The sequence below is a fragment of the Quercus lobata genome, chromosome 8 (assembly GCF_001633185.2).
Source record: "Quercus lobata isolate SW786 chromosome 8, ValleyOak3.0 Primary Assembly, whole genome shotgun sequence".
NCBI lineage: Eukaryota > Viridiplantae > Streptophyta > Magnoliopsida > Fagales > Fagaceae > Quercus > Quercus lobata.
In genome coordinates this window covers 725,909-741,081 of record NC_044911.1, presented here as the reverse complement: position 1 = coordinate 741,081, position 15,173 = coordinate 725,909, and the positions used below count along the sequence as shown (strand labels likewise).

Below are 15,173 nucleotides of genomic sequence, written 5' to 3'. Positions count from 1 at the left end.
TGAAATTTACCCAAAATATTTTAGTTGTACTTATTTTCTTTAATTTCCAATAAATTTGAGTAATATTAGATATAATACAAATTTTACTGTATAAATTTTATAAATAGATGTATCTCTAATCACAATAAATAATTCAAATAGAACAATCTTAAAAACACTAATAAACTTTACAATATAGGCTTTACAAATTAACGTGACAATAAATATTGTTGGTGTTTTCAACAACCTAATATATGTATGTTTGAATTACTTTTATATGTTTGGTGACATATCTTTGTAAGTCTCAAGTTGTAAAATTTATAGTATCTTTATCATCACTTATTCACATACTAATTCATTACTTTCTTAAAGTGCAATTAATCACATATATTTTCACATAAGTTTGTTAGTTTATATATATATAAGTTAGTTTGTAAAAAAAAATTACAGTAACTTTAGCATTTTCCCTAAAAATTATGGATTAATATAAATTTAACCCAATAACCAGCAACAAGTGATTTAGTTATATTAAAAAGTAATGATTTAAAATAAATAAAAAATGTAATACAAAATATAAACTAAATATTATTTAAATGATATTTAAATCTAAAAAGGCTCATTTAAAGTTATCATCTTAGACCTCTAAATGTGTTGAGTTGGCCATAACTACAAACACATAATTTCGCACCTAATTTTACAACATGTTGATATGATTTATTGTGAATGTTCAACAAAAAGTTGTGGATCCATATAAATAAGTCTAAATAAAAAATATCTACCACTCACAATCAATCACATCAACATATAATGAGTTTAGATGTGTCATTAGAATTATTGCTATATTTGCTTTTTACAATAAGTATAGGAACACGATCAACAATAATATATCAAGTTGTAATTGTTCCATGATAAGTTAAGTATTAATAATAAATTCACGTTGTGAAAATAATGTTTCATCATAAATTGAAAGCTCACAAAAGTGTGAAAGGGAGAATATCCATAAGATTCTTGTGTCTTTTTTAGTACAACTATACTTTTGTCAATTTTCAACGAAATATACAAATAAGCTTTCAATAGCTTAGTTTAAAAAATAAAAAAAGCTTTCAATAGCTTTCGATAGCTTTCAGAAACAAAAACTGGGCCATGAAAGTCAAGGCCAAACAAGAAATTATCACGTATTGTCAAAACGATGCTAGTGTGATTTGAGCTTGTCCAACAACAAAGTATATTTGCCACGTAGAACAACCCCACAATGAAATGACATGCAAATTGACATAGAGGAATAATGCTAGTAAAGACGAATGCTATGTGTTTTTTTTTTTTTTTTTCTTTTTAATTTTGACAACTTTTTTTTATACTAGTTAAATTAACGAGTTTTGATTCTTCTTTGAACTCACTATTAATATCATTATTTTACTTATTATTAATAATTTGTCACATCAATAGGTGTCAAATATTTTGTATCTCTAGACTTTCTCAAAAGTAAACGGTAAAATTTTCCACACATAAATAAAATTAAAACACAAAACATAACTCTTGCAACTATCAATGTATAAGCTTTCAAACACAAAACATTAAATTTATTATTATGTTATTAATGTGATATCAATTGTATATATTGTTTTATCACATTTTAATATTTTATAGAAAAATTAGTAGTAGTTTTAACTTTTTTTCTATAGAGTATTAAAAAATTTAAGATTGAGTTATGTTCACCTAAAAAAAAAAGAGTTATGTTAAAGACAAATTATTTTACTTGTTAAGATGATAAATAAATAGTAATTGGTGTAGTAATCATGCAATTTATAATCTTAGGCTTCTTAGCATGTCATCTTATTTGATTATGAAAATCTTATTAAGATTTTTATATGAATAATGTTAGAAATACAAGAAATTTTACAACTTTTAATAATTTTTTAATTCGCCAAATTGCAATTAGTGGGAACATGACTTGCCCATTTTTTAATGTGCCAAAAAAAGTTATGAACATAGACTTGCCCATTTTTATCACTAGAATTATTAAGAAATGATGTGAGGAAATTGAAGTCCTTTTCTCTAATTTTTGGTCACAATCGAAGTGAGTGAGTGTAACCAAAAGAGCTACTTTTTCTGCAAGTAGTGAAGGCCAAAAGCAAGAAAAAAATTCATGAATGTGAAAACCATGCTAGTGCGATTTGAGCTTTGCCAACAAGAAAGAATATTTGCAGCAGATATTTACAACCCCACAATGACATGACATTGCAAATTGCAAATTGCAATTGGAAGAAAATAATGCAACAACTGAAAAAGAAAGATTTTCCAATTCCACGCGGAGAAGGTAATCAATCAAAACACTTTTCTGCTAAAGTAATAAATTAAGAACATCTAAACACAATTCTATGGTAAGACTAAAAAAAAAACATTAAAATATATCTGTGGTCCTTAAAATTTGGTCAAACTTTGATTTATGTCCATTAAATTTAAAATTTTATAATTTTATCCACGAGATTTTAAGGTCCCAATGTCTCCCTTTTGTTTATATGCCATTAAAGAAATTGTTTGCATGTTCTTAGAAACTGTTCTATAAAAAAAATATTTAAAAAAAAAAAAAAAAAACTTCTAGGTTGGCACAGGACTCATTGGGTCTAAAAGAGACTTCTTTAGATTGGTATAAATTAAATATTGGTGGTTGTGTTATAGGATGTCCTGGACTTGCAGGTGGTGGTGGCCTTATTAGGGACCACCAAGGAAGATGGGTTAAAAGATTCACTAGAGCTATAGGTTGGTCTAATAGTTTGGAAGATGAACTTTGTATACACATCTCCAAATCCAGGCAGTTGAAATCGAATTAGATGCTAACTCTGTTGTTGGATTACTATACAGTAATGATGTCTCACCTGCTGACTATGCACCAATGGTTGATGATTGCAGGAACTTAATGAATCAAATTCCCAAGTGGAAGCTAAACCATTGCTTTAGGAAAGCCAATGCATGTGTCAATATGCTTGCGAAAATGGTAATCCACCTTTAACAAGATTTTGTTATTTTGGACACTCCTTTTATGGAGCTGTCGTTACTTTTGTTATATGGCCTTACTGGTTTTGGCCGTAATCGTTTATGTACTAAAACGGCATCTATGGCAATGTAACACTTGTTGTTTATATATCAAATTTCCCTGTTATCAAAGCAAACAAACGGAAAATTGTTTAATGTACTATAACAACATAGGGATAGGACAAGTTTGAAATTTTCTTAACATTCTAGGAACCAAAATCAAACTTGAACCAAATTTAAGGGATGAAAGTATATATCAACGGAAAGAAACAAAAAAAATATAGAATAAAGGTCAAAGAGGAAAATTAGAGTAATTTCCACATAAAATCAATTCATAAAGGAGACTTTTGTAAGTGTTGAAGACCATATATTTTATCTTGAACAAATGGTATTCAATATTCATAACTCTCTTATTGAAAAAGAAAGTAGGCCGAAAGATATTCAAAATTTTTAGGTTCATGATTACATTGTCAAAATTATTAGGTTCATGATTACTTTAAAGTTTTTTAGTTCAACTACACTTTATCAATTCAATTCAAAATATGATTAAATTGCCAATGGTCTTGCAGTGTTTTCTACGGAAACGCCCATTGCCAATGGTCAGCATTCAATTCCTCCTTCCCCAGTCCCCGCTTAGAGAGAGAGAAATTAGGTGACTGGGCCGCCTGGGTCATTACATGATAAATGGGCCAATCATCAGTTCGATCCAAAACATATAGGCCCACCCCGTGAGAGAGAGAGAGAGAGAGAGAGAGAGAAACGTAACCGTTGAAATTAGAAAGATAAAATAAATAATACTAACTAATGATCTGACCGTTGCGAACAGAAAAAATATATCCGTTGGGAATCCCAGGCGTTCAGCAACAATTTAAATAGAACAAAGACCAACCCACACTAAATCATAATCAAACTTCGCTCTATCTGAAAATTCTCAAAGCTCTCTCTCTCTCTCATTTCTTTGCCAACGCGTTCTATTCGCTTCTGTTTTCTGTTTTTCCTATTATATAATATAGCATTTCATTTTCTGCATTTTTCATTATATATTGTGTTTGTGTTTCCATTTTTGCATTGAATCTTTTTGGCTTTTCAGTCATCATCAATGGCCCAAATCAAAGATACCCACATCGTAGAAATCCCAGTAGATGAAGAGCACCAACAAAAGCAACTCTTATCTGCAATCCAACACCACCCATTAATGGAAATCTCAGAAAGCCCCGGCCATCTCTTGCTTCTCAAGCTCTGGCAAAGAGAAGAGGATCTTTATGGCCGGCGCATTGCTCTCAAAGAAACTAGAATAGACTCCCTCAAGAGAGAAATTTTCCAACTTTGCTGTTTCCTTTTCATCTTTCATGGACTTTTCTTGACTATGTTGTTTACCTCTTCCATTAAGTCCCAAGATCAGGACCAGCATACACATGATACTTGTAAGAAATGGTGGATACCGGCTCTTTTATTGCTGTCCACCTCGTCTGCTGTTGTGTTATTGGTTCAGGTGAAGCTTTTCAGGTTCTGGAAGGTGTGGAAGCAGTTGCAAAGGGAGAGGAATGATAACCGAGCGCTTGCGAGGTGTATTCAGGAACTGAGGATGAAAGGGGCTAGCTTTGATTTGTCTAAAGAGCCCCAATGTGGGAAGAAGATGAAAAGCTCCAGCGTTGAGATCAAATGGAAGCCACTTACTTGGTGTTCTCAGTATCTGATTACCATTGCTCTTGTCTGCTTTACAGGTTTGGTGTTTCCGGCTAGCGAGTTCATCATCTGTGGCTTCTAATCATGGGAATTGTTTGTTCGATGGGTAAATATATCTGTGAGAGCAGAAAAAGGTAACTAATAATAACATTGGCATTATACTGTGTGACAGATAAAAGTTAAATCCCAAGCTGTAGTTTCTTCTTTGTCCTGATTTTTTCTGGTTTCATATGGTGTAGTTTCCGCGGGCTGTGTTATGATGAATGTGACCCAGAATAGAATTGTACATGAGCTGTCTGATTAATCTAACCGTGTCTCAAGGTAATAAAAACGTGTCATTGATAAAGATTTTAGCTTTTAGAAATGCAGATCTGCTTGGTTTTTGAAATGCTTCCTTAACTTAAGATTTGTCAGACCTCACATGCAGGATTTATGAAATATTCCGGCAGACTTTGAAGGCTGGTAATGGAAGAAATCTTACTCCATTACGTCTGTTCAATCTCTTCAAGGGGATGAAGCGTGTTTGGTCCGATCACCAGAACAAGCAAACTATATAACCGTTTGAAGTTCTGATTATATTTAGGTTGAAAGTTGAAGAAATTGATCAGATTTTCATCTCTGAATTGTGCTACTGATTATAATGAGAGGTGCCTGATTGAGTGGAGCGGTGATAGCTAAATCACAAGAGGACTTTGCAAGTGCAAGAAAGCAACCTCAAATAAAATACATCATTTGCCCTGAACCCGAGCACATTTTAGCCAGCAAAATTATACTATTCCAGACTTTGGCGCCAGGATTGTTCTCTTGCAGTCTTTCTAATATGGCGCATTAGAAAAGGCACTATCATTGGTTTGAGGATTCTTTTTTTCCTTTTTTTTTTTTTTTAAGAAACTGGGTTTGAGGATTTTGTAGCATTTCAATTTTAGTTTCAACACCACACTGCCCGTGTGCTTCTCCCTTCTTCCTTTGCAATGAAATTTAGTTCTCTATTCAATAAATTTTTATTTTTTATAACAGTTCTCTATTCATTGAATTGCCTATTTTGGGCTTGTTTTCCCATATAGCTTTTGTGTGCCAGATTTTGGCTATTAAAAAAAAGTTTTACTCATTCAATTGCAGATGGTTTACAACTGAATTCGTCTCATTTGACTTGGGCATGAAAAATATAGCACTGAACACAAATTTGGGCTTGTTTTCCATATAGCTTTTGTGTGCCAGATTTTGGCTATTAAAAAAAAAAGTTTTACTCATTCAATTGCAGATGGTTTACAACTGAATTCGTCTCATTTGACTTGGGCATGAAAAATATAGCACTGAACACAAATTTGGGCTTGTTTTCCATATAGCTTTTGTGTGCCAGATTTTGGCTATTAAAAAAAAAAGTTTTACTCATTCAATTGCAGATGGTTTACAACTGAATTCGTCTCATTTGACTTGGGCATGAAAAATATAGCACTGAACACAAATTTGGGCTTGTTTTCCATATAGCTTTTGTGTGCCAGATTTTGGCTATTAAAAAAAAAAGTTTTACTCATTGTGCAATGTTTACAACTGGATTCGTCTCATTTGACTTGGAATATGCATGAAAAAGCACTGAACACAAATTGAATGATGATAATTTAAAAAATACATTTGAAAACTTGTCCCTTGGAGAAAGGTGAAGAACATCTATGGGTTACAACTCTCTCAGTTAACTCTCTGCCTAGATGTTAGGGGCTTTCAAAGCCAAATATTCTAAAAACACCTGCGGTAAGAAACAAAATAAATAAAGTTAACAAAAGGCACCTGATGCACATCTGATTTTCCTAAATATATAGCAAGAAACTGCAATTACCTTCATCAGCCTGATATTTGTTCTTGTCATCCCCAGCATACGCGAGTAAATTGTACTTAGGATTCCATTCCACACTGTTCATAGCGGCCCGACATGGTATCTGATGCACTGTTCGTCCAGTATGAACGTTTGACTGTGCCACAGGGAGGCAATATTATTAATTCTTTTTGTATGTCCCACTTTCGGTGAAAAGTTGGATACGCAGAATCCTATATGGACCCCACTTTAGAAATTATTATTATGCATGACCAAGCTGTCACTCGAATACTTACTATATCAATGAACAAGTCTTCACTGGCAGAAGCAATATAATCTCCAGTGTAATTAAAGCTTATTGTGCGGACAGGCCATCTGAGAAAAGTATGAAAAGGTCAATTCCATGCCTACAGATCAATAACTGAGTCCAAAATGATGGATAAACCCATGGGAAAACTCACTCAAGTTTTGTAAATGTTCGCACACAGAGCATCTCCGATATCTCCCACAGGCTTACTAAGGAATCAGCACTTCCAACAGCAAAATATCTGTCACAGTTAGAAGAATAATCGGGAGTTAGAAGAAATTAATTATGTTCTTTGTGATATTTTTATAGATAAATATGAAAGGGAAAAAAAAAAAGAGAAAAAAAAAGGCAAATGTTACAAAAGGATCAGAGGGACAGTTGTAGTATACCAGCTATATACTCAACTATCGACTCATGATCACTCACATATGCGAAGAATCCAAAAAGTCTACAATGCAGGAAGGAAAAGGAAATAACTAAGTATACAGAGGAATTTTAATAAGTGGACATGATTGGGTATCCACATACATAGGTAGTAAGCAACTATTTTAACAAGTGAAACTCCCAAAAAAAAAATATATATATATATATATATATATATAAGTGAGCTTTGAAGCACACCTTCCCATTGGATCAATTGCTATACAATAGCAACCAGCTGTATGAGCCACGAGGGTGTCAAGTGGTCGCAGAGATGGGTATGCTAGTACTTCAACAGTACCTGAACAGAAGAATATATAATCAACAAATATTTAGACATTTTGCAGCACAGAGAAAAGGGACCACTCTCTTAGATATCAAGCTTACCATTTCCAGTTGTCAAGAAGAACATCTCCCCTGTCATGTTCCACGCAATCTCATTTACCTGGAAAAAGAAGTGGACTACTCAAGTAGCAATTGATATATGAGATAAATTATCATAAATGGAATTCAAAGACATCCCAGCAATTAGATAGTTGCATGTATATATATGGTATAGTTAACAGCTCTCCAGATAAGGTCAAATGTATTTACAACTATAGACCAGTCAGAATATTAAATTGGTGAGCTATAATGGCGTAGAGAGAGAGAGAGAGAGGAAGGAACTCCATAGTTGGCCACCAGGAAGTCTGGCCAGATTCTGAGCACAAACCAAAATTAGATCTAATTTTTATTATACTCCACATTGTAAAGTAAAGTTGCACAATGATGTAATTTTTATGGCTTCCACAAGGTAAAGTCATGTAAACAGATTAATTATGTGACTGAGAAATGATAATTGCTAACGTGAGAAGTGGTATAAATCATGTTGAAGCATTATGCGGACTGGAGGCAAGGCCAAAAAGTGATATGACCATAACCAGATCTGGATGGCAATGTTTATAGCAAAACATATTTCAGATTGAAAAGATATATATATATATATATATTTATATATATATGGACATTCCTAGCTTTCAGTGAGACATGGCACCAGACCAAATTCACCCCCCCCCCTCCCCAACAAAAAAGATATTCTAACATCAAGTTTGAAATAAATATTACCTCATAACTGAACTTGCGCTTATGCATTGGTTTAAATTTCCGAACATCCAGTATTGTTAATTCATCATCCTACAACCAGTGAGAGGATACAGTAAGAAACAGCAGCTAGATACTTTCCTAATATGCCTAAAGGAAGCAGTTAACATATCCATCCAAGACCTGCTTAAGACCTGATAGTTACACAGCAACAGAACTAATAATACTCAAATTTTTCCGAGTAGAAACTTTAAATGTTAGAATTTTCCGAGTAGAAACTTTAAATGTTAGAACAATCACAAATCTGCAGAGGTCTTAGCACCTGAAACAGGACTGTAGAACATACCCTATTACCAACAGCTATGTGTGTACCATCAGGTTTGTAAGTGATGTTAATGTTCTCCCCACTGAGTTCTGTCTGCATTGAGCATTTTCCACCTGTAAAACTCAACATAAATAAATATTTGTTTTGAAAGCACTATAACAGTCATCATTTTCAAGTTAGGTAGCCTTCCTTCAAGAAAACCATACGAGATTATCAAAGTCATCAGGAAAAAGAAAAAATCAATTGTTCACGCAATTCAGATATCATGATATTCAATTAACTCTAACTTCAATCCTTCCTAACGCTCTGTTTGTTTCAGCAATGATGTTTTCTAGAAAACGAGTCATTTTTCAAAAATTATTTTCTATAAAACTATCTCATTTTCCAATGTTTGGTAGCAATTTTAAATGAGTTAAAAAACAATTTCCTAACTTCCCTTATTTACCTTGCTGTGAGATAAAGTTGTTTTCCAAAAAAATTTAATGGAAAACAATGTCTAAAAATAAGTCATACTTTTTATGTTGACCAAAAATAGTTTTCCTTTGACTTTTTTTTTTATGCTACCAAACATTGGAAAACACGGAAAACTATTTTTACACAACGTTTTCCATTGAAACAAACGGAGCGTAAGGAGTATTTAAAAATCGTAAGCTATTTGCTAAGTCAAAGACGTTTTTCACAATTCAAAATGCATCCTTTTCAATAAAATAGCTTGTGACTAGATGATAAGAACCAAAACCCAAAAAAAAGACATCTTTTAAGAATTATGAAGACAACAGCAATGTAATCATCAGAATTTAAAGGACTAGGAAGTTAAATTTCAGACAAGTTCAACAGAGATGCTTATGCTATAGAGCAGTAACTTACTTCGAGCGTCCCACAAACGAACAGTCTTGTCACCGGATGCAGTAGCAATTAGATCGCCATGTTTGGGATCCCAACACAGCTGATCTACACTATCAGTGTGACCCTTCAATTCAATATCCTTAACCTTACCCTGTAAAAACCATATGGAGTCATCCCCGTTATTATTTTTGTTATCATTAATTAATATAATAATAAGCAAGTATTGCCAAAGGTAAGCCCCGTGAAAAATGGTTTCAAAGTTAAAACCCTCTTCCACATTTCTAAAGATGAATAAGGTTCCATGTCATTTAAAATCGTTCCCTGATGCAGAGTAGTGCTATAGCCTATAGGTACTACAACTTTTACAACATGGAGCTTACAAACTAACGTGTTGCCAATCACTAAGAGGCAATTCAAATATTCATTTCTGAGGTGATTGAAGTCCACCAATCACATTAATTGCCACATCAATTTGTAAGCTTTATGTAGTAAAAGTTGTAGTACCTTTTAACATTTGAACCTGTCGCATCTATTCCATAATGGAAGCAGAATTCGATCTCAAGTACATTATTTATCAACAAGAGATTTTACTAATTGTAATTCACATATTAAAATCAGTTTCATTTCTTATTCGGCGGAATACAAATCTAACAAAGTAGCAACATAGATATAAATCTAACAAAAAACGAAGTCTTGACCATGAAAAAAAAAAAAACACTCCACTTCAAAAGATGCCCAATTGATTTTTTTTTTTTAATTTATGGTAAATAAAATTCAAAGAAATCAAAATAAAAAGAATTTTAAAGAGGGGAAGGAGGAGTTCATACATGGCCGTGTGGCTCAATGTGCCAAAGTCGAGCGGTTTGATCGACAGAACCAGAAGCGAGCTTTGTGCCGGTGCAATTCCAAGCCACCGAATGCACCTGAAAAATATCATTCAAATCAAATCATCAATTCCTTCTTCTCCTCTAGGGTTGCCCCAGTGAAAAAAAAAAATTTACAAAATCGGAAATTGAATATTAATGAAGAGAGAGAGAGAACCTTCTTCTTGTGACCTTGATACTCTCGGCTATGGAGGTTCTTGAATGGTACTGTTGTACTTGTTCCCTCCATCTCCTTCTCTTTCTCTTTCTCTTGCGCCACTTCCTCTTCACTCACTGAGACTCAGTATTTTCAATTTCAAGCTCTACCGGGTTATTATTCGGGCGAGTTTAACATTGCTGGATACGATGGGCCGGGTTATAGGTTATAACCCAGTTATTTTTAATAAAAAGTTAAATTAAATTAAATACGATAGTTACAATAGAGAATAAACCGTTTAACCAAATTATAATTTAACTTTTAAAGAAAATAAATATTTTACTAGCATGTATATATAATTGTAAAACTGTGTTATAGTAACATTATGGCATGTAAGTTACGGTAAGTAAATCATTGAGAAAGCTTTAAAGCTTGAGTCCACGTAGCATAGACGGCACCCGTAGGCACTAATCTAGTAGAAAGTGAGGATGTTGATTTAAGTTTTAACTTGGTTGAAATGAGTTTGAGTTTGATAGAGAGGCTAAAGAGGTGGAGACCACCATTGTTAGTAGTGGTGGTGGTACTAAGTGTGAGAGACCATAGCCCTAGCCCACCAACTTTTTTAATTTGTTGGATCAAAACCTGTAGGGGGGGGGGAACCATGTGTAGTGTCCCTCATGGTGTCGATTCAACAGATGACATCTCCCTCTTAAATTGAGGGTTTTACAATAAATAGAAAAAAAAAAAATCATCATTTTTATTTATTTGATAAAAAGTACATCAATTTGAATATAACTAGGGCATTACAAGGGTTTGGTCCAATATATAATCTTAGAAAAAAATTATATGGGTTTGGTCCTAATTACATTCTAAAAACTAAAAAGTATATATATAGGTGTTAATCTACGAACCATTGATTAAGTTTGGAGCCTAAGGGTCCATTTGGTCAGGGTAAAATGAATAGTGTTTGGTTGGGGGAATGTGGGGTAGGGGAGTTTTCTTTACGGGCCCACCGTTTAAGAGAATAAAGTCTTCTTTCTAATTGGAGAAAAAACTAGAGAAAAAAGCGAAAAGGAAGTGGATTTGATACGAAATTACCCATCTACCCTCCCTGTTATTTACGAATGTTGTTGCTTCTTTTTTCCTTTTTCTTTTTTTTGGTTTTGAAAATGTTATTGCTACGCTACTGCCTCTTTATTTTTGTTTTGTTTGTTTTTTTTTTCTATTTTCCCTTTCTTCTTGTGTTTCCTTTTCCCAGTTATAGTAATGCACACGTTTTGGCCCTTCTTTTTTCATATCAAATACAAAACTTTTATTATTACTAGTTTTTTTTGCTAGATGTTTTATTAGTTGTATTAGTTTGTAGTAATTAAAAATAATAATTTTTATAAACTATTAAAATTGTTTTTTATGTACTAGGGACATGAGAGTAAATTTATACAAACAATATTTTCTATCCTCCCACTTTTCTACTCAACCAAAAAAATGAGTTTTCCATTTATCTATTTTTTCACATCCTCGACCAAACACACGGAGGAAAAACTAAATTTTTTCTATCCTTCTATTTTTTCACTTCCTTTATATTTTCTATCCTCCCAACCAATCAGACCCAAGTTTCAAGGTGGGACATAACTTTGCCCGCTAAAACTAGTCTTCTAAACTATGGTGCCCAATAGTCATGTCACATAATCCAAGCAATCAACAAATTATAATGTTTGAAATAGGTGCTTGCGTGTGCACGGTGGAAGCCTTAAATTTAGCATGTGATCATATAAGATGAACGGAAAATTAAAGCATGATGATTGTGTGTGTACCATCTGATAATGCTTAAAAAACATGTTTGATGACCCTAGGATCTAGCATATGAGTTAGAAAATACCCTCTTAAGTCTTATCTTAATCTAAGTTCATCCCTTTTCACCCAAAAAAACAAAAAATCTCCAAAAGAAGCAGTAGAGTTGAAACTAGAAAGTACATATTCGTTGGCCAAAGTTAATAAGTGTTTCCACAAAAAAAAAAAGGCAAATATTAATTCACAAACGAGAAAAGGTATGGTCATAATGTCACAGAAATAGTGAAATAATAAATAATTGTTTGCATAAAAATGGAGTGTTACTATAATTTTTTTATAATCATTAATTTGGGGAAACTACAAGTAAAAATCTATGAGGCAAGTGATCATTAGTTCACTACTTTTGAAGTTGAACTGAGTTGTGGAAAATATATAGATGCACACAATGTCAATGAGATGGTTGTGGTTGTGGGTCTGAACTGATCCAGTAGATGGCTGTAGGTTTTGGAGTGAAAGTCCGTCCAATAGCCAATCTCTGAAGTTTAATTTGACTAAGTTTATCTTCTCCATCTGTTCCAATAAACTCTTCAAATGTAATTCAAAAACGTAGTTATCTATCAAAACTCCTAAAGCAACATCTCAACCACTTAAGCGTGTATTGGCTAAGATATTACCATACTACAATTGATTTGCAAGTTTTGCATGTACGTACGTCGTCTATGTCTTGCAATTTTACTAATTTATTTTATTATATATAGCAAAAGAAATCAAGATGATATAAGCTATAGATCACTCTGCCTTGCTTTGTTTTACAAATTATTTCGTGCACAAATTGACCAATGACCACAATAGTTGGTGTCGTTTGCAAACAGGGCAGCATCAATCAGAGTTCTTAATAACGTCCAAAACCAATAGTCTATCATTGGGAACATGATTCTCTCTATTTTGTCTATTTCATAGTTAAATTTTTTTATTTTTTTATTTTTTTAATAGTATATAGACTGCCTTTAAATTAGTAAAATTTAATTTGAACAATGAGATAGATCCGATCCAATCCAAATGGAGAGAATAATTTTTCTACGTTTGAAGGTGGTTATTTTCGAAATTGAGAATCCCTGTTTTCATTCTTGGCACAACCTTAAATAAGGTATTTGTTGGATTAAAATAATAAAAATAACTCTCTCCATCGTGTTTTGTTTATACAATTTAGAAAATTCAAATTTTTTTTTTTTTTATAAAAAAGATAAACTGTATTTAATGTATTGCCTTTAAAATAAAAATTTTATCAAGTTTTAAAATTACTTATATTATTTCAAACTCAAATAAAATAAATGTAGAATGATGACTTTTCAATAGAGAAAAAATGTATTGATTTTTTAAAATTGCGGCTATTGATTTTTTTTAAATGAATGATATTTTGGAAAATAAAATATGTAATAATAGACCAAAAAAAGGGAAAGAGTTACGAAAAGAGCTAGGTTTAACTAATAAACAGCAAATTACCAACAAAAAAAAAAGTACAATAAATCTAAGTTGAAATGCTTATTAAGAAACAACCATATTGCGTGTATGCATATTTTAATACAATCTCCATCACAAGAAATGAATCCCTCTCAAAATGTTACACGTAGTTAGACTATAATTGGTTTGGTTGGTCCCTATTGATGTAGTTGGCTGCACTGTGTGACCTCAAAACCTCAAACACTTGCACAAGAGATAATAATCAAACGAAGTGCATTGTCATTGGTTGGTAGTAGACTCTCTTCAGGTATGTTCAAATTATTTGAACTTATAGCTTTCTTGCTATTCAAGTTGATTAGACATTCTCAAAACTAGATTTTTAACCCCAGCCTCGTGATCATTATTAGAGAGGTTATTTATTTTCAAGAGTGAGCGCTTTAAATTATCATGGAATAACCTCATATAAAGGCTACTCCAACTAGTTGGGAGGTTAGCTCAATTCATCATTTGACCAAATTAACCTACAACGTTGAGCCGTGCTAGCCACATTATCTTCTCATCTACCGATTATTTTTGTAATTCGACCTTTTTATTTTATAATTGTTGACAATCATGCTATTTTAATAAATACTAAATAGTAGCCTAATAATAATTTTTATTTATGAGTTGGCTAAACAATAATTTAAGAGTTTTTGTAGCTTTGAATTGTTCCCCCTTCAAAAAGAAAAAAGCATTATTTGAATTGTAGTGATTTAATATGATACGCAATCCATTATTAATGAGAAGAAAATTTGTTGTCCTTGGGGTTTGGAGTAGTGACAAAGCCAAATCCAATATAATTGTAAAAAGGATTAATGTTTGGTAGCTAGCAGCCTAGCAGCATAATGGTGGAATTAGTTAGGTACTTGGTCGTTACTCCTTATGAATATGTTCGTTCCTTCGTTCGGTTCTACCATAATTTATTTGTACAATGTTTTCTTGTCTACGCTATGCCTATGCACTTCAATCCACATGCAACAAAACTTGTTCTTTCTTCGTTTTATCTTTTGGTCAAACCAAAAAGTTGGTCTTCGGACAAAATTAAAGTAAACACCTTAGAAGATTCAATATAATGCTGTGACTACAAGAAAGAATAATTCACTGATTATAAATACACTAATAATATCAATTTTATTTTCTCAAATTTCAATAATTACAACTAAATCTCTGAAATTTTTAAAATATGTCAATTTAATTCTATTGTTTGTCCAACTTTAACTCAAATACCATATTCTCCCCAAAAATTAAAAAGGACATGTCTCCCTTTATTAGAAATGATTAAAGGTAAGGTAATAAATTCAAAATCTATTATTAAAGTGTGTAAAACTTACCAACAAAAACAAAAACAAAAAAAAAAATGCTTCTAGACATTTTTT

At 32.4% G+C, this 15,173-nt stretch overlaps 2 protein-coding genes across 3 annotated transcripts; one reads left to right on the top strand and one right to left on the bottom strand.

Annotated features, from left to right (window-relative positions):
* The first annotated feature begins 3,902 nt into the window (after nucleotides 1-3,902).
* On the top strand, nucleotides 3,903-5,714 carry LOC115955741. 2 transcript variants are annotated; one of them, XM_031074048.1, is made up of 3 exons: nucleotides 3,903-4,832; nucleotides 4,938-5,019; nucleotides 5,126-5,714. In XM_031074048.1, exon 1 carries the CDS (start codon nucleotides 4,112-4,114, stop codon nucleotides 4,778-4,780), a length of 669 nt encoding a protein of 222 aa, XP_030929908.1. In that variant the 5' UTR covers nucleotides 3,903-4,111; the 3' UTR covers nucleotides 4,781-4,832; nucleotides 4,938-5,019; nucleotides 5,126-5,714. The 2 variants fall into 2 exon arrangements, with proteins under 2 accessions (XP_030929908.1, XP_030929907.1); XM_031074047.1 differs by having other exon boundaries at nucleotides 5,113-5,714.
* Nucleotides 5,715-6,154: 440 nt separating this feature from the next.
* LOC115955740 (THO complex subunit 3) lies at nucleotides 6,155-10,696 on the bottom strand. Its single transcript, XM_031074046.1, has 11 exons — nucleotides 10,528-10,696; nucleotides 10,314-10,409; nucleotides 9,508-9,637; nucleotides 8,662-8,753; nucleotides 8,340-8,408; nucleotides 7,623-7,680; nucleotides 7,437-7,536; nucleotides 6,970-7,056; nucleotides 6,805-6,883; nucleotides 6,533-6,665; nucleotides 6,155-6,442 (listed from the first exon to the last, which is right to left on the bottom strand). The coding sequence occupies exons 1-11, from the start codon at nucleotides 10,597-10,599 to the stop codon at nucleotides 6,408-6,410; spliced, it is 951 nt and encodes a 316-aa protein (XP_030929906.1). The 5' UTR covers nucleotides 10,600-10,696; the 3' UTR covers nucleotides 6,155-6,407.
* Between the last annotated feature and the right edge of the window lie 4,477 nt (nucleotides 10,697-15,173).